Source organism: Dipodomys ordii, unplaced genomic scaffold (genome assembly GCF_000151885.1).
Source record: "Dipodomys ordii isolate 6190 unplaced genomic scaffold, Dord_2.0 Scaffold12, whole genome shotgun sequence".
Classification (NCBI taxonomy): domain Eukaryota; kingdom Metazoa; phylum Chordata; class Mammalia; order Rodentia; family Heteromyidae; genus Dipodomys; species Dipodomys ordii.
Genome location: NW_012267228.1, coordinates 4,940,776 through 4,967,377, shown reverse-complemented (window position 1 = coordinate 4,967,377; position 26,602 = coordinate 4,940,776). Strand labels below are relative to the sequence as shown.

The window sequence follows — 26,602 nt, the reverse complement described above, 5'->3', positions numbered from 1 at the left end:
GTGGCTCTTTGAAGCAGTGCTCGCGAATCCTGCTCAAATGACCCTTGAAGTCTGGAGGGCTTGTTATTAAAAGCATGCCCAGGAAAGTGGATCGTTTTCTTGTAGGAAGGTAGCAATTAACCCTATTAGAATTATTGTAGGGCTTATTTTTGTTGAATCAAACATCACAACATGTTGAGCTCTGAGCACACGACTGACTCATTAGAGACATGCACAGGATGGCAAGACGCACTAGAAAGCACCTTTCGCCATCGCTGAGTGTTCTTAGTGAATGTTTTCATCGAGAGGACAAACTAGGAAGGGTCTCAAGGCTACCATGTGGTCCTTTCAAGAGCAGTGGGGCTTTCTACCCAAGAGAAAAGCAGACACGTTAGAGCGTGACTGTGTGAGGCTCCAGGAGAACTTTGCTTGTTCTCGTTCCCTCTCCAGTCAGGGGAAGGTCACAGACCAAATTGTGACTGACTTACAAACATTCTTTACTAGAGCGGCTTCCACCTCTGGAAACTATTCATTCCATGCCAGCACTTGGGAGAAAGAGGCAGGAGGCTGTCAAGTTTCAGGTCAAACTAGGTTACATCCTGAGATCCTGTCTCCAAAATAAACCCAACCCATGCAAATGTGCTGGCTCTTCCCATGAACCCTCAGGTTGTCCTAGCCCAAGAAGAGAGAACTGAAAAGGGATGCTAGAATTCAGTCACAACTCTCCCTAAGTAACGCCACAGCTTCTGGAGAGGATCAGACACTGCAGGATGTTAAGATGAACCACACTGTAGATAGAAAAGAATGGCTTGTTCAGTCTTCCAGTGAATTCCAAAGCAATGGATTATAAATCAAAGAGACAGAAGCTTTGCCCAATTACAAAATCTAAATAAACTAATACACATCAACACCTCTCTGAGGTATCTGTATTGAATGGAGTAGGGGTTGATTTTTTTTTTCCTTTTTTTTGTGAAAATACTGTACAGAGGGGTTACAATTACATGGGCAAGGTAATTAGGGGTTGATTTTTGTTGTTATTGTCTTGTTTTTGTTTTCTCAAAAGATTCTGCTACAGGCTAGGAGCATGGTGCAAATGGTAGAGCGCTTGACTAGCAAGACCAGGCCCTGAATTAAAACCCCAGTATTCAAAATAAACCAAAATCAAGATGTGTTTTTTTAAATTTTTTATTCTTTTGCTGGCCATCAGTAGCTCCTGCCTGCAATCCCAGCTAGTGAAAAGGATGAGGATTTCAGTTAACCAGGCAAGGCAGACAAATCTGAGCTCTTATCTCCAAATAACCAGGCAAATGCCAGAAGTGGAGCTGTGGCTAGAGACACAGCCTTGAGAAGAAAAGCCAAGTGACAGTATGAGCCCCTATATCAAGGCCCAGCACCAGTACACACAAACACACACACACACACACAACACACACACACACACACACCATCACCACCACAACCACAACAGAGCTTCTGCTTTAAAAACGGTATTCGTCACAGATTCAAGATGAGTCTCCTGAATCATCTGTATAAAACTGTTTCTATGTTATAGTTCAGAAAGGGAACACGGACATCCAAGGGCCTAAAACCATGGAAAAGAGAGTGAAAGAACTAGCAAGAAAAAATGTTTTTTAAAAAATCAAAAGCCTTTCTTGTCTCAGATGGAAACCCTGCCTGATCAGCATTTCCTCCTGGCCCAGAGCATGGCTCACGCCGGGTCCCCAGGTGAGCGGGCGAAAAGCAATTTGCACTTGTCTTGAACGTGAAACCCCAAGAAGAATGTCTGAGCTGCTTAGAGAAGAAGCGGTAGTATCTGTGGTGGGAGGCCTTCTATCGTTCTGGCTTATATCGTTGATCATATTCAAACTGTGACAGCTTCAGAAGGGTCTCCACAAAGAGGCAGGATGCTCAAGGGCAGAAATGAGGGAAATTCCTTTCCACTCCGAGAATTTATGTCTTTAAGTACAAATCCAGAATGTTCCACCCAGCGAGAGAATCTGCCCAAGACTCTGTCTCACATTCTAGGTTCTGTGAAAGATTAGGTTAAAAAACAAACAAACAAACAAACAAAAAGGCTAGATAACGGTCTGAGTGCTTGAGGTTTAGGTGGAGGAGAAAGTAGAAAAATAGCAGAGAAAATGTGAAGAGATTTCCAACAATGGAGACAACGCAGGCCTGAGGTTCACTTTGAGGATTTTAAGCTTGTTGCTGAAGGCTTGGGAGAGAATGGGTGTGGAAAGCACTATGCAATTAAAGTAATGCCCAGGGAAAGGGCAGTACTTTAATTTCTCTTTGAAGAAATGGAGGCGTTTCCCTTCCAGAAGATTCTTAGGGCTGGAGGCCTAGGAATGGTGGTCTGTTTTCAAGTGACTTGAGCTCTAGATGTGTAATTTGGGATCTTTCATGCCTCAGTGGGCCCTGGAATACTAGGCAGGATTGGAACCAAAGGAAATAGAATTCACATTTTCCTTCTAAGAAAGATCTGTGATATCTTCAGACAAGGAGCCATTGTGAACTACCATAGCATACACATTACCTTGTTGTTCTCTCTGCCCTTGTGAGTGTGCATTGAAGGGGAAAGAGATGGGAAAGGAAAAAAAATCTAGATAATGAACTTTAGATAATCCTAGCCAGGGAGGTTTAACAAAAAGATAAGAAACAAAAGGAAGGACCTAAAATGGGAACAATTTAGATGCACCTATGATGACTTTGGTAGATCATCATCGTGGAGAAAAAGAGAAAAAGGGTTTGTAGGAGAAGATGGGCAAAGACCTTCCAATGGTAAGTTTTTGGTAATAATTCCAGTAGACAGAGATCATCACATGTCATGTGCTGAGCTCTGCATCTTTATTTTTCTCAATAGGTCTAGGTGGTATTCAACATTGTCTCCCATGCACAGACCCCTCCCCCCAAATTAATAATATTCAGAGTGTTTAAATCATTTGCTAAGATCCTTCTGGGAGCATTTGAACTCATGCCCATCCAATTCCAATGCTCATGTTCCTGACAATGCTGGATGCCCCAAACAAAGGTGGAAGATATATGGAAAGATCTAGAAGAAGATGCATTCTGTTTTAGATTTGCAGAGTGGGAAATGCTCCTGTGATATTTAATGCCCATGGTATTTGGCTAGAAGAATTAGAACTCTGGGGACAGGAGAGAGGAAAGAGGGGAAGGAGAAAGAAAGGGAAAGAGGTGGAAAGGAAGGGGGAGAAAAGGAAAAGAGGACTTGGGAAAAGCCATTGTAAAGTGAGTCACATAGATTAAGCCAATCATTGGAAGAGCGAGATATTCTAATAAAAAGTAATATTTAGATAACTACTATTGCATAGACACCATGATGGGTTTTTGTTGTTGCTGATGATGATGCTTTTTTCATACTCTGGGCCTGGGGACTGTCCCTGGGCTCCTTTTACTTAAGGGTAGCACTCTACCACTTGAGCCAGAACGCCACTCTGGCTTTTTCTGGTAGTTCATTGGAGATAAGAGTCTCACAGACGTTCCTGCCAAGGCTGACTTCAAAGCATGATCCTCAGGTCTCAGCCTGGTAAGCAGCTAAGATGGCAGGCATGGGTAACTGGCTCCTGGCTATGGTTTCTTATACATGGTTCACAAGCATTATAGTCAGAACACTAACTGTTGTGTTGTCTCGTTCTGCCCCAGTCATGTTCTCTGGATGTGATGAGTCAGTCCTGGAGTCCAGGAGGTGACTTTCCAGCTCACATTTTCTATTTTGAGGTGGACTTTGTTTATCAAGGGAGAACAGTAGAGACCCTCTTGTGGTAATTGTGTCCTTGGCTGCAAATTCCACATGACTTGTTTTCCTGCCCTGCTCCATAGTGGGCTAATTGTTTCCTGTTCCCTCTACCTAGCAATTGAAGGCTCCTTCTTTAATTTCTTTTTATTTCCCCTCAGGAAAATGTCAAGGACATTCAGATAGGTATGCATGAAATGCCCAGGAAACAGCAGAGTGCTGGTGGCTTACACAGCTGCTTACCCTTGCTATTTGGGAGGAATGAAATCTTGAGGATCACAGCTGGAGGCCAGGTCAACTAGAAAGAGGTTTTAAGACACCCTCCCCCACAACTGTGTCCGGGAATAGTGGCACACACTCATCACCCTAAGCTGTATGGGAAGCTTACAACAGGCGGTTCAAGGTTCCAGGACAGAAAAGTCCTTGTGTGTCCATCTCTATGGGGGATGTTGGACGTGGTAGTATGCACTTGTAATCCCAACCAGCAAAGATGGGTAGCCTAAAGTAGGTGGATTGTAGTTTAGAGGGTGTGTGCACGCGTGCACGTGTGTGTGTGTGTGTGTGTGTGTACCAAAACTGGACCTTCAACTCAGGACCTTGTGTTCTTGCTTAACATTTTAATTCAAGGCTGGTACTCTACCACTTGAACCACAGCTTCACCTCTGGCTTTTTGCTGGTTAACTGGAGAAACAAATCTTGTGGATTTTTCTGCCTGAACTGGCTTCTAACTGGAATTCTCAGAACTCAGCCTCCTGAGTAGCTCAGCACTTTACATGTCCCTCTCTGATGCCCAGTAGAGAAGATATTTTACATAGTCAAGAGCAGAAGCCTAGAGAAGTCCTTACACAGTTGCAAAGTTCACCCAATGGCATTAAGATTTCCTTCTTCACTCCAATTCTTCAGTGTATCCCCAATGTCTCTGTATACCAAAGCCATGTAGGCAATGTCAAAATACTCCCTGTTCCCATGAACCACAAGTGTCCATCACAAGTAAAAAGCATTCCAAATCATTTTGCGTACACGACTTTCTTCCCAGCATCTATTAGGAAAGGTGAGTTGCTGTAATTACCCACTTTGACCACGGGAAATCTGAATTCATGAACATTTTTTATTGTGATGTAGAAATCCCCAGATTCCAGGCCCTACTTCATCACTGTGCCCAAGGTTCCAAAATAAGGACTGAATTTAAGAAAGACACTGTCACCGAATGTCTGGCTTCTTTCTTGCCGTCTTTCATATGTGGCCCGCCCCCCGCCCCGCAACTCAAAGCAGCTCTTTCTAAGGATTGAAACATTCTACATTCATTCCTGTGCATTTTTTTCCTAAAAAAGGTGGAGTTTTTTTTTTTTGCCCACATCAACTAGACAGAACAAATGTATTTTAATGAATAAATGACATTCTAATAGGAAAGCTTTTTGCAAATGAGCTCGTTCTATTAAAGGTTCTAATAAGTAAAAATAATATTGCAGAGAGTTATGCAATTCAAATAGCAGACGGCCCCCTCTGTGGAGTAAGCTGGGGAACTTTGCAAATAGAATTTCACCAGGAGAAGAAAATGCATCTTTGGAATGGCATGATTTTACTTTAGATACAAAATGTCTGTGTGGCAAAAGGAACAGATCTCTTCTAGATAAAAATGGAAGTACTGCACAATGTTTATTTAAAAAATTTCTGTTTGATTGGTGTGTGGGGCTGTGTGCCAGCAACTGCTTTGGCTTTATGTTAATATTCTAAGTCACCCTAATAATGCCTACGTGTCCCTGTGTAGGAGTTCTCTGTACTAAACCCCACCCTTTCCTCCAAAACCCTTAGTGAGACAATGCTCTTACATGGCAAGCTCATTCTCCCTATTTCTGTCTGAGCCTGAAGCAATGGAGTCGAAGCTGGTTTTCTGAGTTGATATGTTCCCTGAGCCTTGTCAGGAAGCCAAGTGTGTCTCATAAAGTGTGACTATAGACCGGTCACTTACCAGTCAGTTATGGATGAATTATTCAGTAATGTTAGTAGGTCTCCAGGTACTTTATACACAAGTCATAAAGAATGTATTCAGCAGAAGTTCTTTTGTTTTTTACTGTAAGTAGTAAATTGCTCTTGAAGAGTTGGTTAGCCATTAAGAGAAGTCTCATGTTTCATGTTCAAACTTCCACAGCACCTGCACATTGGGTGGCTACTCAAGAGGCTAAGATCTGAGAATGCTGGTTTAAAGCCAGCCTGGACAGAAAAATCCAAGAGATTCTTATCTCCTATTCACCAGCAAAAAAGCAAAAACCAGAAGTGGAGGTATGGCTCAAGTGGTAGAACCCCAGCCTTGAATGAAAAAGCCAAGCACAAGTCCTTGAGTTCAAGATCTAGTACCAGAAAAAAAAATCAGAGCTAAGTGGACTAGGGTTAATTTGGTGATATAATTATGCTACCCATATATCAATGCCATCAACGATGTGATGTCATCATTATGACATTGTTTTTACTGTCCTTGTTATTTGTTGTGTTTTATTTTGCTACCCTCAGAATGTGAACTTCTGTTCTTTAGACTAATGTCTTCATGGTAGCAGAATGGCTGTGACAACTCCAAACAGCATGCTTTTACACATCACAGTTCAAAAGCTGAAGAGAGTATCTCCCCCCTTTATGTCCCTCCTATTAAGACTAAAGAACAACTTTCTTGGATTCTCTACTCTTATTCTGGCAATTATTGCAGGAGCTGCTCAATTTGTTCTTGCCTAAAGAATCCATCTTTCCTCTATACAATCTGTGTGCTGGGAATTGTATTCATCCGTGTGATCAGACGTGAAACTCTGTTCTCCTGACTCACACTAGGATCTCAACTCCATACCCCTAGTAGCCATCTAGAGAGGCAACTACATATCAAATAACAACAGACAGTGGTTGTTCAGAAAGAAACTACCTCCTTCCCTGGAAACTTAACCCTGTATCTTCTAACCAAGATGGAAGACATCCCAGACTTTGCCTAATCTTTCTGTACCTTAAATGTGGCTTCAGAGCTAACTGAAACAAAGGGTCTGTGCAGAGTCTTGGAGAATGTTTGCATGGTGCTGTGCTTCTCATTGGCTGCCCACAGACATCTGCACCATTGGTAGATCTGTATGGCTCTGAAAAAAAGAATATTGTTATAAATATCCAAATGACCCCTGGCAGATTAAAAGTTGCCCACCGGGGCTAAGTGTTCACCCCACGCCTTGGCACTTCCAGCTGGACACTTCATCTTCAGACACTAAGCACCAAACTGAACTGTGTAGCCAAGGACAGATTCACATAATTTTCACCTCCGCTTCTAAAGGTGAGCTGCCACCCCTGGGACCCTCACTAATGATGTTTGCGGGCCAAACAAGCAAATTAGACTTTCGTTCATGTGGAGCAAGAGAGACAGCTCTGTTAGTTTCATACCTACAATTACACTAAGTTGAAATCTGCTTTAAATGAACATGGAAAGCCAATTAAGTCATCAGTCAATGCAGTGTTGGTGGCTGGAGCTCTGGTATATATTTAGATCTGTTGTATTGATTTGGAAAAGATTTTCTGCCTTGCCAGGCATTTGATTTGATTCCAGGAGGAGGGAAAAGCTGGGTGCTATGGAGGTTTGGTGTTGGCCATAACATAAGACGTGTAATCATCATTTGTTTTGATGTTCGTGCAAGACCTGCACCTCTTCTCCCAGATCAACCACAATCACGTGGTGAACTGGCGTCCACAAATCTTGGAATCAGGAAGTGGCACATTTAGTGAGTGAATTTTATTTGTTGGTTTTGTTTATTAGCCTTTTCCAGTAACAGTGCCTTGGATCTTTGGATGTGACATTTGAAAACAGTTCTATCAATAATAGCAATTTAAAAAAATGTTCCTACGTCTCAAAACTGTGACATTGGTAAAACTAAAGTGTTGTAAGGTGAATCATCCCAGAAGCCACATTTTAAAATACAGAATGGTGGAGTCTTTATTATACAGTTAGCAGGCTGCAAGCCGCCAGTTGTTACAAAGGCCGGCAGCATGCAAATACACATAACACAGCTAGGAAACATACTAAAGAGGAAAGAAAGCACAAAAACAATACCAACAAGCCAGTTCTGCTCCAATGGAGAGCTGAACTGAGATACCATGATGACTGGAGACAAGCCAGGAGACAGGACGCAGGACATGATCACGGAGACACATGAGACATGGAGTCCAGTGGCTAGATTGGCACAGAGGGCAGATCCTCAGGAAACTCCCAGTCCCAGGCACTGGACTGAGAGATTCAGCCAAGTGTCTGCCCCTGACTCCAGAGGTCTGGCCACGCCCATCACCTGGGAGGCAGGTAAAGAGAGGGGGGGGCTCCCTTCCCCCAGCATGAAGACAAGATGTCAGACCCTACCATCCACCATGTGGCCAATATGGCACCGGCCAGACCTGACCTCCTGACTTCAAAAGCGTATCTTTTTCCTCTCTTATTGCAAGTTGTGTCCTTAATTTGATGGCTGTGGAAGGGCTGCCAGAGACTAACAGCCTCCTAGACAGTGATGTAGAGGAAGAAATGATTATGTTTTATATTTAGCTAGATTTATGACTGCTGACTTGGGCAAATGAGTTCACTGTGAAGATTCTTGAGACTCTGGTGCAAGTTTGAATGCAACCATCACAAGGTTATAATCTTTTATGAAGTTTAATCCTTGAGCTATAGCCTTCCTTTAAAATAATCACTTGCTCTTCGATTCACACACTCAATGTAGCTCACTTTCAAATACTAAAATCTTTGTGCCTTTTTTGTGATGGTATCTTACATTAACCAAGTGTTCAAATTCCAATGTGGCAAGTTGTTTTCTTTCTTGTCATCTCCTAAGAAGTATTGACTATAAAAGAGAAGTGTCTCAGATTTTGCTGTGCCTTTCTAATCTTTTTTGTTGTTGATTGTATTAAAATGTTATTAAAATTGTGTTAAAATTTTAATAGTGTAAGTACAGAGAAATGTGGCCACATTTCTCCATTGGGATCTACCTATTTTGTTAAATAATTTGTTAACTGTTCATCTTTTGTAACTTGAGGATACCCGAACTCTGCACTTCACCCATGTATCAATCAGGACTGGTGGTTGCTAGGAACAGAAATGGAAGTCATAGTAGTTTAGCCCAGATGCGTCTGCTGGTTTATGTATAGGTGTAGCCATGACAATACCTCATCAAGACATAGCTACAGTCAAGAGCACAAGCTGCTTCACCAGCAATCTTCCCCTTGCTATTCTGATTTCCTCTGTGTAGACTTATTTCTCTGATACATTTTCTTTCTTTTTTTTTTTCTAACCATGAGTACCACCCGCCATATGTCCTGAAAACATCGGGTATTTCAGTAAAAAAAAAAAAATTATAGAATTAAATTAAATTCTATAAGGGCCACTGGACTCACCTTTGTTCAAAAAAAGAATTCTCTGTCTCAAAGAGTGGAAGAGTATGAGGAGCTGCAAAAGGGGGTCTTTCTTGGGCAATGTTGGGATTTGTTAGGACAGCACAATCCAGACTTGGGAGTGAGACTTCCCAAACTGCGGTCACCACTCAGCCCCATGCTGTGTATGTGTAGTCACGTCACAGAGAACCTCCACCACATGCTAACTCTGCAGGCCTGGCGCATTGCATGCATCTGGGAACTCCCTGCAGTGTGAACCCCACAGCAAGCACACAGGAAAGTGAGCTGAGGCACTGATGGCTGGCAAGAGAAAGAGCAGCTTGCCAGCGAAGGGGAAGAGGCCACACTGATGGGAGTTTAGCCCAGTGATGAGGTTTTCCTCAGTGTCCAATGACCTTCATTCTTAGAATTCTTCTGCATTTGGTGCTCCCTGGGAAATTCCTCGAATTCAGTAAACATACTTTCATTGTCCCCTGGGATACAGTGATATCATTTACATTCCATCTCCAAAGAGGTAGCTGGCCAATCTTGTGAGTGTTCCAGACCTTATGCGTTTCTTATCAGGTGCTGCCTGAATGCTTGGATAATCTAACAGTGTTTAAGCCTTGAGTCAGGAGTGTAACTGTTCCCCTGAGGTACACAGATAAACAGATCATCTTCCAAAAGCACTCAGTGAAAACAGCAAGTGATATAGGGAATTTTGTAAAGTGTGTGTGTATGTGTGTGTGCTTGTATGTGTGTTGTGTTTTGCTGAAGCCTGGATTTGAACTCAGGTCTTTGTGCCTACTAAGCTTGTTTGGCTGGTGCTCCACCACTTGAGCCACTCCACCCAGCCCTGACTTTTTGTTGGTTATTTTGGAGACGAAGTCTTCAAGGGTTTTCTAACCAGGCTCACTTTGAACCACAATCCTCTAGATTAACTTGAATTATACGTGTGAATCATCAGTGCCCAGCTGGAGTTTTGCAGTCATTTTAAGAAGGTGTCAGCATTGCAATTTTATCAAACATAATTCTTAAAGAATGTTTTAAAAAAAGGCATGTAGTCAGGGAGAGGAGTAATATTCACATCACCCGTGGTTGTGTTGTGTTCTGTGAAGTTGATTTGGGATGTTGGCACTTTCTATCCAGGAAGAGGCAGTAGAGCAGCAGAGAACATGTTCATACTTCTTCATTTACTCAAAAGAATCCTCTAGGCAGGGCACCGGTGGCTCACATCTGTCACCCTAGCTACTCAAGAGCCTGAGATCTGAGGATCATGACTTGAAACCATGCCCAGGCAGAAAATCCATGAGATTCTACATCCAATTAACTACCAAAACACCAGAAGTGTAAGCACACACGTGCACCCACCCACCCACACACACACACACACAATGTATCCTCTGGGCACTGGTTAACACTTCCGACCCCAAAGCTCACTTTCAGGATACTGCCATTTGAGAGGTCCCAGAAAGGTACAGAGCCTGTCATTCAATTCCTGTCTCCATCCAGCCTGACTCTTCAATGCATTTGGGACACACTACCCTGTGAAGATGGGACCTTCCCCAGGTCAAGATCAAATTGCAGTTGGGAGAGTTTACCAGGGAGAGGGCTGTAGACGATCTCACTTCACCACACCCCTGGTGTGAGCTGCTTTTACACCGCGGTGCTGTGGGGGGGGGAGCTGCTCCTCTTTTGGACTAAGCTACCCTGTGTTGCCTTCTCTGTCTCTCACGCTGCAGATAGAAGACCTGCAGTGGGGGAGAGGTGTCCGGGAGATCCCCTCCTCCGTGTGCACACTGCCCTGCAAACCCGGCCAGAGGAAGAAGACCCAGAAAGGCACCCCATGCTGCTGGACGTGTGAGCCCTGCGACGGATACCAGTACCAGTTTGATGAGATGACCTGCCAGCACTGTCCCTACGACCAGAGGCCCAACGAGAACCGGACAGGCTGTCAGAACATCCCCATCATCAAGCTGGAGTGGCACTCCCCCTGGGCGGTCATCCCCGTCTTCCTGGCCATGTTGGGCATCATCGCCACCATCTTCGTCATGGCCACCTTCATCCGTTACAACGACACACCCATCGTCCGGGCATCCGGGCGCGAGCTCAGCTACGTGCTGCTGACCGGCATCTTCCTGTGCTACATCATCACCTTCCTGATGATCGCCAAGCCCGACGTGGCCGTCTGCTCCTTCCGACGAGTCTTCCTGGGCTTGGGGATGTGCATCAGCTACGCGGCCCTGTTGACCAAAACCAATCGGATTTATCGCATCTTTGAGCAAGGTAAGAAATCGGTGACTGCCCCCCGGCTCATCAGCCCCACGTCCCAGCTGGCCATCACGTCCAGCTTGATATCCGTGCAGCTCCTTGGGGTTTTCATTTGGTTTGGCGTCGACCCGCCCAACATCATCGTAGACTATGATGAGCACAAGACCATGAACCCGGAGCAGGCCAGGGGCGTGCTCAAATGCGACATCAGCGATCTGCAAATCATTTGCTCCTTGGGGTACAGTATCCTCCTCATGGTGACCTGTACAGTGTATGCCATCAAGACTCGGGGCGTCCCGGAGAACTTCAATGAGGCCAAGCCCATCGGCTTCACCATGTACACCACGTGTATAGTGTGGCTGGCCTTCATTCCGATTTTTTTCGGGACAGCGCAGTCAGCAGAAAAGGTAAGTGCAAATGAACGAGCAGCCCTTCGTACGGTTTTAGAAAGATGGTGGCTAGCTGGGTGCCCTGTGGCTCAGGATGATAATTCCTAGCTACTCTTGAGGTGGAGGGCTGAGCATCACAGTTTGAAGCCAAGGGCAAGGCAATCTGTGAGAGTCTTACCACCAAATAACCAGCAAAGAGCCACAAGTAGAGCTGTGGCTCAAGTGTAGACCTACTAACCTTGAGAAAAACAAAACAAAACAACTAAGGAACCATATCCAGGCTCTGAGTTCAGGCCCTGGCATTGCTCACACGTGTGTTTGTATGTCTTAAAAACCAAGCAGGTTGGATAAAATAAGAGGTTTTTGTTGGCAGAATAGCAGTCCCCAAGCTTAAAAGCCTAGACTTGTTGGTGAATGGTACTTGAGTTTAAATATGCTATAAACTCCCCACTTAAACCCAACCCAGTGTAACCTTTCAAGTTGTTTTACTATGGCATTATTCACGGTAAGAAGGAATGATTGAGTACAAAGCGAGCTGATCTACCTAAATTAAATCTTTCTATTGATTCACCAATTCTTGCACAAGAATTTGGGGTAGGTAAATGGGGTACCTGTGTTGCAGGTGGATGTATCTAAGATGGCCCTTATTCACATGGTGGTGAGCTTTCTGCCTCTGCTCACAAGAGTGTGGGTTACCCACTCACATACTCCCAGTAGAGCTGGGGGGCGTAGAGAAAGCTTGGTTGTCATCTACCCAAGGCTAGATGGATCTACCCTCTGGCTAGATGGATACTAATCCCAGTAAGCCATTTGTTCAACTTTCTCACCAGGACAGACAGAGGATATCAACAGACTGTGGAACTTGGAGGTGTATAAGAGTCAGATATATTGGAGGCATATTAGTGTCAAAGTTAGTTGCTTCTAATACGTTGGTCCAAGATAAAGCTAATACGCCAAGCTAATAGGCATCTCCCCACATAAATAAGTACTCATTTTTAAATGCAATTAGTGTATGTTTAGGTATAGTTTTGCCTTCTGTGCCAACTGCGCATACACAGTTAACTTTTACAGTCATCTAGCCAGTTATAGTTATTTGTTTATCTGTTTTCAAGGCAGGTTCTCCTATTTAGTCCAGGCTGACCTTAACCTTAACCTCATGATCCTCCCTGCCTTGACCTTCCAAGGCACCTCTGTGCCTGGCCTGCCTATAAATGGGGCCTTGTCATTAGGGTACGATGTAGGGACATTGAGAATCTATCTACTTTCAAATTACTTTGGACCAGTCTCCCAAAAGTTCAGTCTCCAATGGGAAAATCAGGATTGAAGCAAGGATGTCTAGGAATATTCGGGAGACTAGTCTCTCGGAATTAGCGGAATGCGGCTTTTTAAATTTTTACCTCTGCTCTCAGCATTTTATCTACATGATTTAGTGACATCCAGTTGCTTTTTTCCAACAAAAATGATGTTGTTTACCAAGACTGTGTGATTCAGAAGCTGCAAGCTTGGGCTCTATTTCCTTCATGTGAATATTTCATGAGACCACGCACGATTCTAAAACTAAGGGAAGTGAATGACTCCAGATTATGGTTTTAGTCATCGAAAGTCTTAAGAGGAAGTTCTTCTAAAATCCATGTTCAATGATCAGAGCACACTCCTCACGGGATTGCTCAAATTCATAATGCATGTTTATTGCCTGTGAAGCCAACTTGAATTTCATTTTATTTCTTCTATCTGTCCCTGGGCCAAGGGAATAGTAAAATGTATGAGTTCGGAGAATGAAATGCAATGGAGACCAGAATGAAATTCCTGCAGGCCACGTGGAAGCCCATGCAGATGACTGTGTTGTTAAAGTGCACAGCGCCCCCTGCAGTAGGTGAAGGGCACAAACTCTCTCCTGTGCATTTATGCTTGGTGATCTAGAAGATAGGGAATGATAGTCACTAAGGTGTTACGGAGGAGTCTTGTAAAATGTGTTTGAGTCTCTGTCTCCATCATGTTCATTTCTAGCCGCTTCTACTTATGACTGTGGGTCTTTCCAGGAAGACTCACCTGTAACGTTCTCAGTGAAAAGTCTTCCAATGGCACAAGGCTTCAGGGATTCCATTTGCTGACTGAGGTCATTCTAGGAGACATTTTCTCCTAGAACTCCTTGAACTGCCAGGATTGAACTGTGGGAAAGAATTAAGTTGTCTCTAAGTGGTAGGTGTTTGACCCCAGAGTTTTAGAAAACTGACTTACTTTCTTTGTAGACTATTCTTTTGTGTGTGTGTGTGTGTGTGTGTGTGTGTGTGTGTGTGTGTGGTGCAGAATGCAGGCTTGAACTCAAGGTGTGGATGCTGTCCCTTAGTCCCTTAGTTGTTGTTAGTTAGTTAGTTTGTTTTTTTTTTTCACTCAAAGCTGGCACTCTAACAGTTGAGCCACAGTTTTACTTCTGGCTTTTTTGGTGGTTAATTGGTGATAAGAGTCTCACAGACTCCTTCCTTGGCTGATTTTGAACCATGATCCTCATGAGTAGCTAGGATTGTATATGAGCCACCACTGGCTGGCTTCTTTATAGACTTTTAATGGGTTAGAATGCTTTACATGATTAGTTGTCATAAGTGAGTAAAGGTATAAAATTGGCAAATTGGATAATATTCAATGAAAATGCATGTCCACAGATGATAGGCCTGTGCCTAGAGAAATAAGAGGGACTGATTGAAAAATAATCACTTCCTCTACGTACAGTTGGTGGCACTTAAAATGCAAAAAAAAGGCAAATGCCAAGACAAAGAAAGAGAAGGAGGCACAAAGCATGCTTGCCAAACTGGCTGTATACAGAATCACAGGCTTCCCATTTTTGTTTCTGTTTAACAGTGTAACTTCCTGAAATGGAAAATTTTCATTGCAACAGAGACTAAAAAAAAACTACAGTAAATTCAGTGATAACTATTTACTGCTTCAGAAAATTCGACCCATTTTCATTTTGCAAGGGATACCTTTGTGCAATTTTGGTGTTTGAACTTCTTGGAATACAAAGAGTGGTTACGCAAGATTCTAATTTTCTCACAAAGTCCCCACAAAGATTATTTTTTATCTTGTTAGGGAGAATGCAAAGGGCCATGGGTTATCTTTTCTGATCACTGTTTAACAGAGTTCGAGAATGAGGGCCTTGTGACATGAGTAGAGATAAAAGTGTAAAGCTCTGGCCAGAAGAGAATTATTCTAGGTTTCAGAAATTTCATATAGGCAAGGGCAATGGTTTTGGAAAACTATAAAAATACTAAAGTAACACCCTCAGAGAAACCTGAATTGAGATACTATGCCATTATTCTATCTTAGCACTATCTGTTGAAGGATTGGATTGCTTCCTCTCAAAAAGCAAAGACAAAGTTTGTCGATATACCTAATAAGAGAGTTATACATACAAGAAGACACATGCTTGAAGCGGTGACTCTGTGACCACTGGATCCATTTATATAGCATTTCTATGCCGGCCTGTGTCTGGAGAACTTTCTAGGAGAGCTGGTACAGTCATGGGACGCTTGAGAACATGTTGGAATACCGGACAAGTATATGCACAGCCACAGTACCAGGAGATGATACCCCTTAATGATAGGGTAGCTGTCTTGGTTTGTGTAAGTACTCTCTATGATGTTTGCCTAATAAGGAAATTGCCCCTTCCTGCATCTCAGCATGGGTCCTGAGCATTAAGTGACACAGGACTGTCTGTACATAGTTTCTCATAGGTAAGCAGGAAGATAAACTTTACCCAACGTGGCCTGCACAGGGACAGTAGAGCTTACTACCCTAGGCCTGGAATCTGGGCTCTCAGCTGTATTCTTTTGGGCTTGTCATGCAGTTGTTTGGCTATAGAAAAGGTGAGAAGGAGAAAAGGGAAAGGTTGACACAACCAAGAGTCAGAAACATTTGCTGGGAAGGAATAAGAGTTCTAAGGAAGAAGAGTTTTGCTAACATGGTACCCACAACCCTCTCCCACACATATGAGAATGGAGCTAAGTGTTTTACAAAAATCAAATAGCAGGATGTAGGGTTGTTTTTTTAAAATCTTATTCCCCTGTAGCATCAGTGCACAAAATGATAGAATTCGGGCAACTGATAGCAAATCTCTGTGCATCTCAAAACTATGTCCATTATAATCTCCTGGGGAGTTGGTTTACCAGATAAGTACAAGTCTGCCTACCCCACAGAATTATGGGAGAGCTCTAGGGGGCACAGGACTATAAATACTTTAACAGGTGTGCTGGAAGATTACCATTCGTAGCCAACTATATGTTTTTCTCACATGCTTATATTATTCTTTGTTCTGATTAACCCCCTCTATTCTCCTTTCCCATCCCCCTGCCTATTATATATATTTTTTAATATTTAAACTATTTTCTTCCTGTCCAGAGAGTCAATCTTCTATATATTTCTTTCATATGTACTTGTGGACCCCTTTAGAATAAATGAATTCTCGTGCCAAACAAAGATGAGAAAGACATTAGCCAGGAACAAAGATAAGCCCAAGGATTTTTTTAAAAATCTAGTGAAATACCAAGGACTTGAACCCTAGACTTTCAGAACCAGGGTAAAGGCTTGGGCCTCAGGACCATGCATGATAGACAGGTAAGAAATGTTTCCCAAGAAATAGAAACAGATGTCACAAACCCCTTTATCTTCTACACATAAGAGACAGCTCCCTCAAATAGGAGCCGCAAGCCTGCTGAAACAAATATAGGACTCAGAAATCTCAGACCAAAAAAAAAGAAAAGAAACGGCAGACATTACTAATCAATAATGACACACTTCTTGGGAACCGATGTATGGTCTCGAAATCATTCTCAATACAGTCTTAGGGCAACCACTATTAAATCAGGGCTGGAGAGAATGTGAAATCTATGTGCCATGTCTGATTTAATATTAACTCCAACAAATGACACTTGATACGTCCTTCCAAGCAGCTGTTCACACTCAGAGTAAGACAATCAGAGAGTGAATTAATTATGAAGATTAATCTACTTGGTCAGGATTGCTGCCTTATTGCTACTCAGGAGGCTGAGATCTGAGAACTGCAATTTGAAGCCAGCCCCATCAGGAAAGTCCATGAGACTCTTATCTCCAGTTAACCAGCACAAAGCCAGACGTAGAGATATGTGGCTCTAATAGCAGAGCACGCGTGTTTAATGAAAAAGGCAAGCACGAGCTTGGAGCCCTGAATTCAAGACTCAATACCATCAGGAGAGAGAGAGAAGAAAAAGTGACAAGTAACTGGAATTAACAAGCAATGGCTGTCACATGCCAGTCAGGTGAACAGCTATCATATATTTAAGAAAATAAGGCAGTTTTTTTAATCTCACCTCCTGAGGAAAGGGGGTACGCATGTATGTGCATCCCTGTATGTGTGAAGTAGTATGATTGCACAAGTCACATGACCTCATTTTAGGAGCCAATTTTGAATCAGTGCAAACCCCACCTCTTTCCAATGGGACGGGCCAAGCTCACGGCTGTGAGCTGAAATCCCTCTTGGCCTTCCTTCAGAGGAAAGGCTCCTCACACACACACACACACACACACACACACACACACTGAGTTGTGCAAGGTCAGCTCTCGGGTGCAATTCCCCTTGCTCTCTGCCCTCCTGGACTTGCCAGTCTCCCCAACCAAGGGGTGATACAGTCACACGTAGCCCGAACCACGTTATTAGAGGGCTTTCTCTCCTCAAGGTCCACCAGAGTTTATAAATAAAGGAGCACGGGGCATCTGGGAATGGAAATTTCAGGAAGAGCACCCAGAGGGTGAGCGAGGGTGAGAAGCAACTGGAGGTAAGACAGCAACGTTGAAGTTTCTATCCATCTATGGTAATCGATTGACACAAGACGACACCTTGAAAATAGCCTGAGGGAATCTGAGGAAAAAGAGAAGGCCTGAAAGCTATTTTGAACTTTTCCTGCAGGAAAAGACTATGTGACTAGACTCTGCGGGATCTATCCTTTTTGTGTCATATTATTTGTTTTGAAATTTTATATAGATGTACACACAAATATGAATGAATATATTATATATAAGATGAAACTTTTAATTCACTCTTGACGTTTAAAGATAATATTGTTCACTATTTAATCTTTACTCCAGTAAACAATCAAGTAGAGAAAGAGGTTGTTCCCTAGAGACCACTGATTGTAGAAACTGTGTGTTACAATTTCTATTTCAACACACACACACACACACATTTTAAATAGAAGTCCTTATTTCCTCATCTGGAGTGGTTCATGAGAACCTTGACCTTGTTTCTAAGCAGAGCAGAGAGATATGTTCCAACATGTACTTTACCTGAGGACCTGCACACGCAGGCTGATTCCAGCATCTGTGCTGGGTGCTGAGGTCTTGCCTCTGCTGTTAGCTTTTGTCTGTTCAGATTTATTTCAGCAGTGTCTGTACCCCTCCTCCTGCCGGTGGGCTGCTGTGGCCTTCCTGGGAGTCCAGCCAGGGCTCTGAAGCTGACTGTTTGCAGGTCTGGTGTGTGGCAACGTCCAGGGCTAGCAGTTTATCCTCTGCCCGTGGTGCCCCGGTTCATTTCGGGAGTCGTCACATAGGATAATTGCCGTCCTCACAGCTCAGTCCCTCGTGTCTCCAGATAGCTAGTTCAGCAGGTAAGAAGCCGAGAACCTATGCAAAACTCAGCAGAGCTGGAAGTAATACGGACATAGCTCAGTGCGTTCAGACAAAGGCTCCAGCCATCCGAGGACGGAACAGAGCTGCTCAGGAAAAACAAGGCCTGCTGAAAGGAAACTTCAATGGGAGACCTTGAGCCCCCCCCCCATCCCCTGGGAAGCACCCCTCTGAGCCCAATTTTCCAGTGAGGTGTCTTTCAGCTTGACAAGTCAGTCATGAGGAAAACCAGCCACCGGGATCCAGGAAGCATCCTCCAGCTAGAATGACGATAATGAGACAAGGCTTTGTGCTTGAGCTTGTCTCGGGATAGCAAGAGACGACCTTTGATTTTCTGAAAGAGCATGAGGCAATGGGACAGTGTCTAGCTTGCTGGTGAGCAGTCAGGGGGACTGCCAAATCCAGACTTGGGGTCCTGACTCTACCCAGGCTCTAGGCCAGGGGACCGGCCCATCTAGTTCCTCTCCAAGGCCTCATTGTCCACTGGCCTTCCTCTAGATCTGGAAGCTTCCCTCTTGCCATCTCCTCCTGATCACCATCCATGGTTATAAGAACCTAGTCAGTCTACCCTGGGGATGTGTGTGGTGATTCCTGGACAGGTTGGATGGCAGACACGTGGTGAGGAAGCACCAAGAAGGACCCGCATCAAGAGTATTTATGTAGTCAGTGATAGTGACTCCAGACACTGAGGGCTGGAGGGAAATAGAGTCCTCAGGAAAAGACAGAGCCAGGTGGGGGAGGGGCGCAACAAGCAATAGACACAACAAGTCAGGTCCTCCAGGAGCTCCCTGGACATGTCCAGTGTCCCTCTACCTGAAAGAGGGTCTTTGCACATGGGGGTGAGGGCTGAGGGCAGTGGCGATGGGTAGGTGGACAGGGAGAGCTCCCGATGGAAATCCCAGCTGCCTGTTTCGACCGTTCATCTCTCTGATCTTCTGCTTTCGACTTGGATGTGAGCTCCCTTAAGTGATTTATCACTTGCCAAGGACTAATTTTGTTTCCAAAGATGCCTGATTTAGGTATGATCAGTTCTCCACACCCGAGAGATTCTGGCTAACAGACCCCCGAAGCCCTAGATCAGTTCATAGTGATGGTTTCGCAGGGCAGACCAGATCTTCAGGCTGCCTCCTCTCTGCCTCTGACTCCATCCGTGCCGTTGTGCCAGGATGGCGGCTGCCTGGCCTCGGACCAAATACCACACGAACAAGGTGGTTCGCTTTAACCCGGCGGTTAGCGCATCATCTTTCTCGGTTTGGTTTGGTTTGAATGTTTTTTATTTTTTTCAAGTAGTTGTGCAGAGGAGTTGCCATTCACCAAAGCAGTTTGTGAATACAGTGCCGCCCAACCCATCCCCTCCCTCGCTTTGTCTTAGTTTTTAAGTTATATATTGAAGTTCTTTTGCCATTTAACAAAGCAACGTATGTGTCCCTTGCATCTCGATCTTTGTCATCCCTTCAGTATCTTTATTCCCCATTGACACATGCCTTCCCTCATAGTTCTCAATTCTGTGTTAGACAGACAGTGAATTCTTGCCTGTATTCTCCCTACTTTCCCCTTGACCCTCCTTCCCCCTCCTGCAAGCCCATTTCCTGGCACTTAACTTTGTTGGGCTCTGACTTAGTCTTTCTAAAAAATGATACTGTTTGCACCGTCCATTGCGTCCATTCTATTTCAGCTAATTCAGTTGTAAGGGCTTAGCACCTATTTTGTTTACTTCTAGACCATTTCTCTTTGTTTGCTGTTCTGACTTTCCCTATGTAGAAGTACCTGTCATATTTATGTGTGTGTGTATTAAAGTACATTTAACTTCTAGGTGAAGAATGACCCATTGTGAGGTAAAGATTTACATACTCTTTTTTTTTTATTGTGAAAACACTGTACAGAGGGGTTACAATTACATGGGCAAGATAATGAGTACATTTCTTATCAAGCATTGTAGCCTCCTCCTTTGTTTCCCCTTTCCATCCCCCCCACCAAATCCTCCCCCCCCCGCACTAAAGTTGTAAAGTTCGTTTTTCGACATAACGACTTGTACATCTCATTGTTGCAATGGGTCCACCTGTGTCCCTATTTAAACGATTTGTTTTTCCCCTTCCCCTCCACAAATTATACCAACATCAAATACAGTGAAAGCAGGGGTTATACTGTGGGGGAGGGACATACAAAGCAACAAAAAAAATCTTATAAATGTGTTAGAAACAATCACATGAAAGAAAAAAAAACATTGAATACATATCTTAGGGTTCATTTCCCTAACATCAACTTATCTGACCTTTTCTGCTTGACTCAGACATATACTAGATATTGCAAATAAGGGAAACCATGGGACCTATGTTTCTTTGGGCCTGGCTTACTTCACTTAATATAATTTTTTTCCAAGCCTTTCTATTAAGATTTACATACTCTTTAACTTATTATTCTCTGTATCCTCTTTGAGCGGGCAGAGGAAAGACAAAATATTTTTTAAGTCATGGATGCCTTTGTGTTAGTTTCTTAGTTGGATCATTGCATGCTTACAATATAGTAGGGAACGGGGGCGGAGAGGGAGGGAATTGTCACCCATTCCTACGAAGCAAAAACTGACAAACAGCAGAGAGGCAAACAGTGGACGCAAATCTCTGAACTGCAAAGTTTGCCCATGAGCATACTGTATTCCAGGGTTATGAGTTGTGAGCAGGAGATTGTTTAACAAACACACTGAATTTCAGATCCTCATAAAGAATTTTAGGAAATGGAAATGTCACTGCTGTGTTCTGTTTTTGGAAGCCAGCTTCCCAGGGCAGCTGTTTTAGAAAGAAACTGTAAGGCAACCAGCCGTTCACGGTGACAAGGAGTCAGCTATCAGCTACAACAGTCCTGGTGTCTGGGTCAGTCCTCTGGGGTTCAAGATGGACGAGTGCCTCCCTCCTGGGTCTGAGCTCCATCCCACCCCGTTCAAACGATAGCTTGGCTGGTAGCCATGAGTACGATGAGATCGGAGGCCTTTCATTGCTGGTTGGTGGAGGCCCCAAAACATCCCATAATGATATTCTGGTTTGTCTTCTAGGGCCTCCCTCTATGGTTAGATATTCCAGGAGAGGTTTTTTATCACAGTTAACTTTTAGTCTAGGTCTTTGGAGAATTTTAGCATAGTTACCATCTAACCATCTACCTCTTTCACAGGGGTCACTCTTAAGAATGTGTATTTCGTGTATGCAGGTACTGGAGCTTGAGGATACTGTTGCCTAGGTTTTGGGCTCAAGGCTGGGGCTCAACTACTTGTGCCACAGCTTCACTTTCAGCTTTTTATTTATTTATTTTGCTGGCTAGTTGGTACTAAGAGTCTCAGAGACTTTCCTGCCCAGGCTAGCTTCAAACCATGATCTTCAGATCTCAGCCTCCTTACTGGCTGGGATGAGAGCTGTGAGCCATCAGCACCTAGCAAGAATCGTTTTTAAGTGCCCATCCTGTGCTCCTCGATCTGAGCAGCCAGGAATCATCTAATCCCTTTGAACAAGCCTTCTAGCATCTTCCTGCTCTTACTGCTACCCTCACCTTCCTGCCACCATGACTTTAGAGCCGTATGTAGCCTTCCTTTGAGCCCATGGGACTTCTGCCCACCCACCAGGTCCTCTCCAGGGGCTGCTTGCTTTTGTAAACGCGTTTATGGAACACTGCCATGTGCCTGCTTTTCCTGTGCATTGCCTTTACCTGTCAAGGGCCGGGCCTTGCATGGTCCTGTGGCTGCTTTCATATTGCAGAATGGATGACCGTGGCCCAGATTACAGGGTCTACAACACTGAAAATATTTTGTATCAAGTAGGCTTCTGGACAAATCAGTTTGCTGGGTCTGCCTCAGGTGGCACAGACCCTTCCTGTCTTTCAAGCTTTGGTCTGTTCAAGCATTTGTTTCCTACTCTATTTGCTTTCAATGACTTCGCTTCAGTCTTGCCATGTTCATTCTGATCTGAATGAACCAGGGCCATCTCTTTTTGCTCAAGGCTTAGTGCTCGATTACTTGAGCTATATTGCACTTCCACCTTTTTTTTTTTTTTGGCTTCAAACTGGGATCTTCAGATCTCAGCCTACTGAGTAGCTGGGATTACAGGTGTGAGCCACCGATGCCTGGCCTGGCATATGAATAACTTTTTAATTGGTAGCACCATTTATTTATTTTATTGGTTTGCTCTTGTTTTCTTTTCTGTGTTTCTGGCAGCTCAGGTGCCTTCTCACCAGTCCTCATGAAGTGTGCATCTCTGGGTAGAGCAGAGCGGGACTTCTGTTGAATCTCACTTCTTTTCCCCTTGGTTTCTTCTTTTTTGGATCATTTTCTTTAACCAGTTTCAAGAAGCTAGCTTGGTTTGCCAGTGCTTCACACGCCCAGTTCTCATAGCAAAGACTCTACCTCAGAACTTGTCAGTTTATAGCAAGGTGATCTGGGACTTCCTGCATTGTTGTAGGACCGGCTAGGGGGCCACTCGACGTGGGTTAACTCCTTGATGGGACCACAGGACCACTTTTCTCACCCATTCCTATGAATGTGTCCAGAGGACACCCATGCTGCTTTTATAGCCCAGAGAAGAGGACACCAGTCATTACCTATCCTCTTTCTTCTTATGTTCAACATCATGGTGAGTGACTACTAGATGGTAGTTCCCACTAAAAATAAGAGAGTTGTTACACTTCTAGGAATTTAGGATGAGAAAGAGTTTGGAAACATTCCAAAGGTGGAAAGATAAGAAAATCCATCTCTTTCCCAATGTCTAACCAAAGGGAGCTGGTGAAATGCCTTGTGGAACACAGTGTGGTGATGTACTGGAGTTGGAGGCTTACTGAACTATAGAGGGAAACTCTCTCTCTCTCTCTCTCTCTCTCTCTCTCTCTCTCTCTCTCTCTCTCTTTCTCTCTCTCTCTCTCTCATAGATATACAAAATCCAAAATAAGTTTCTTGTATTTCCATATGACTTACTACCTGGAATGATTTTTTAATTATGTCACCAGCTGTACAGCCCACAATGCCAATGGTCAAACATTCTTGGAGCATCTGTCAGTAAGCTGAAGACCTCTGTGTATTCTTTCAGTAAAACTCCACATCAGACTGCAAAGAGGAACTCGCCTCACTCTTGTCTTTAGATGAGAAAGAGCCGCATGCATGTTCCTCAGAGCAGCCCTATGGAGATTAAGTGGCATTCCTTGGAGTGTGGGGTCAGATCTGACCCCGGGCAAGTGTCTGCCCAAATGGTCCTTTCTTATACCTTAGTCAAGTTGATCTTCTTCTACCTCAGTTCTCTTATTGGTAAACCGAGTCTGGGACAGCATATGTCTTGCCAAGGTGATCCTGAGAACTGCTGAGCTACCCTATTTTGTGTGTCCAGTGAACACAGAAGTGCATGAATGTATGCATACATGTACTAATATAGTTGTGCATCTAGAGGAAGCCAATACAAGCAAATAAATGTCCCAGCCCACACACTATGTGTCCCAGACACACAGGCTTGAAATACACAAACGAGAAATAAAAGGACATCAGACTGTAACGAATCGTGTGGGAATCAGTAAGGAGAGGAAGTGGCAGGGTGAGGTGCCGTCTCTGCCACTGGGAACGAGTATTTACAAATGGTTTCACTGAGTATGCATGTTACAAAGACAGAAAGAAGCAAGCCATGAGGAGGCCATGGAGGCCACTGTGAGCAAGGAGGAGAGGAGAGGAGATGATGTAGATGCACAGGGACCAGGCCTCCCTGCAACACACATGGAATCCAATGGGATGAGCCAGAGACCCACTCAAGGGCTGTGTTTGAAGTCACAAGATGATCCTAGATCTAGAAAGAGTCGACTGTACATGTGAACTCTGTAGAAAGTCCTCAGAAGTGTGCCTGCATCCAAGTAATTGCTCAGCCCATAGTAGATATTTTATTGGTAATACTAGGTATTTTTACTTGTAATATTAACTTGATCATCTTGTAGCTTTGAACACACTTTTCAAAATTGCATCAGGGAAGAATAGATGCTTTAAACACACACATACATTCACACATACAAACCAAGCTGGATGCTGGTGGCTCATACCTGTAAATCTAGCTACTCAGGAGACTGTGATCTGTAGATTGAAGTTCAAAGCCAGCCTGGGCAGACCAATCCGTGAGATTCTTATTTGAAATTAGTCAGCATAAAAAAAATGACAGAAGTAGAGCTGTGGCTCAAGTAGTAGAGCGCTAACCTTGAGGAAGAATACTAAGGGACAGTGTCTAGGCCCTGAGTTCAAGTCCTAGTACCAGCACAAAAACTAACTAAATAAGTAAAAATTTAAAACACAGTGATAACGAAAGATGAAAAGAACGCAGGAGATGTGGGCTGGGTCAGCTAGGAGCTCTCATTTTTTAGACAGGGGGGTTTTGGGAGGGTGTTTTTGAGGAGGTAGCCTTTAATGAACAATCTACAAGGAAGTAGATGGTAGTGGAAACAGCCCAGGGACTGGTATGTTCAGAGGAACAAGAAAGTTGGAGAAGCAGAAGGGGATGGATGGATGTGAGGGACCGCTGGGGGATTTGAAGTGGGTGCTGAACAGGAACGATAGAAGGCTTTGGAGACTGACTTACATTTGCAACTAAACACTGGACTGCTTGTAAGGGGCAGAGTCCAGAGCAACACAAGGTAGGGCCAGAGAAACCAGACAGAATGCCCTAGGCACCTGTCCATTCGCTAGGGCTGCAGGAATTATACCATTGACATCATCCACAGAAAGAATAAATACACGAATAAAAGTGATTTACTCACAAAATAAAGCACCTCAACTTTTCTACCTTTAGAGAACTTATAGTACCAAATCAATTACTCAGGAAGAGGCCTTGTGGTTTCCAGAGAAGAGAGTCTGTGTACAATGTTCCCCAAGCTTCCTGACCCCAGTCCTTTCCTCCGGTCTTTCAAAAAGAGGTGGCTATTTCAGATACCACCTCCATGCCCAGTGGTTACCTAGGGTGCTTCCCAGATGGGTTTCTGGGCTTCTCTCTCCCTCTTTCCTTGCCTCCCTCTCTTCCTCCCTTCCTTCCTTGATGTACTCGGCTGCTATGAATCTAGATTAAAATATAAGGCCTTTGGGGCCGTGTCTTACCTAAACCCAGTGCCTGGGCTGTTTACATAGACTGTACCAACAATGTGACTAGAGTTGTTCAGCACATCACCTCTACAAGTGTAGGACCATTACTGTGCTCAGCATTCAGAATAAAGAAGACAGAAACATGGTATTTTCCACTTACCAGGCAGCCAGGTTATAGTGATTACCCTTGCCTTGGCTTGCTAATGAGTTCATTTGTTTATGCATATCCTTTATGAAAATATGAAACTGGGCTGGGCTGACAGACTGGGGGGGGGGCGGGAAGGGCTCTCCACATGGAAAGCCTCCAAACCTGTCTCTTCGACAGGCTTCTGGCAGTCCTGGCTCTGGAAAGCCATCAGAAGCATTTTAGATCAAAGCAGGTAACAGAGGTGAGCTGCCGCCAGGGCTGATGGGAAATTCCAGATGCACCTCTGAGCACCATCTGGGCTTCCGCAGAAGCATCTGCCTGTACCCCTCCCAGCCCAGGGCCCTACCACCCAGAGCAAGATGAGATCCACCGTGTGCGGGAAGATGGCAGATGGCTGGTCCCGGACCTCTCATGGGGTTAAAAGCAGCACATTGTATAGAAGGAAGGCTAGAGCCGCCCCTGCTTCTGGCCTTTCCTTTCTGAGTGTGTGTGTGTGTGTGTGTGTGTGTGTGTGTGTGTGTTTCTCTCAAGGTCCATGTTTGTTCCTTTGGTCCTTTTACATCCTCTATTATCTTCTTTGTGCAAAGACATGGTCCTTTTGGTCAATTCATGGGTGGAGTCAATATGCATTTGCAAATATCTCTTTGTAATGGTCAGGTCCCTGCCTGGCCCTCAGGGACGGCCCATTGCATTGGCAAGGAAGTTTAGTGTTGTCAGGAAACACAGGTAGCCAGTGACTGAAATGGCCAGGCAGTGATGGACACTCTGGGAAACAGTGAATGTCTGGATGACAAGTACTTTCTCTCCTGGTCTGGCACATGATGCGGGCTTCTGGGAGGAGGGGAAATGCTGGCTGAATTAGTGATGAGAACAATCCACAGGGCAATGTCATCTGTCAGTCTCATTCACACATCTCCCTTTCCTTTTCGGGCAGGTACTTGTTAGCGTTAGAACCATCTGGAGCT

The 26,602-nt window shown here is 44.2% G+C and overlaps 1 protein-coding gene across 2 annotated transcripts in view; it reads left to right on the top strand.

Moving 5' to 3' along the window:
* Grm7 (glutamate receptor, metabotropic 7) overlaps positions 1-26,602 on the top strand; it is a 595,106-nt gene that overhangs the window by 451,443 nt on the left and 117,061 nt on the right. For both annotated transcript variants that reach the window (XM_013010417.1, XM_013010416.1), the window contains exon 8: positions 10,846-11,781. In XM_013010417.1, coding sequence (XP_012865871.1) covers positions 10,846-11,781 — 936 coding nt within the window. The remainder of the gene's footprint in view (positions 1-10,845; positions 11,782-26,602) is intronic.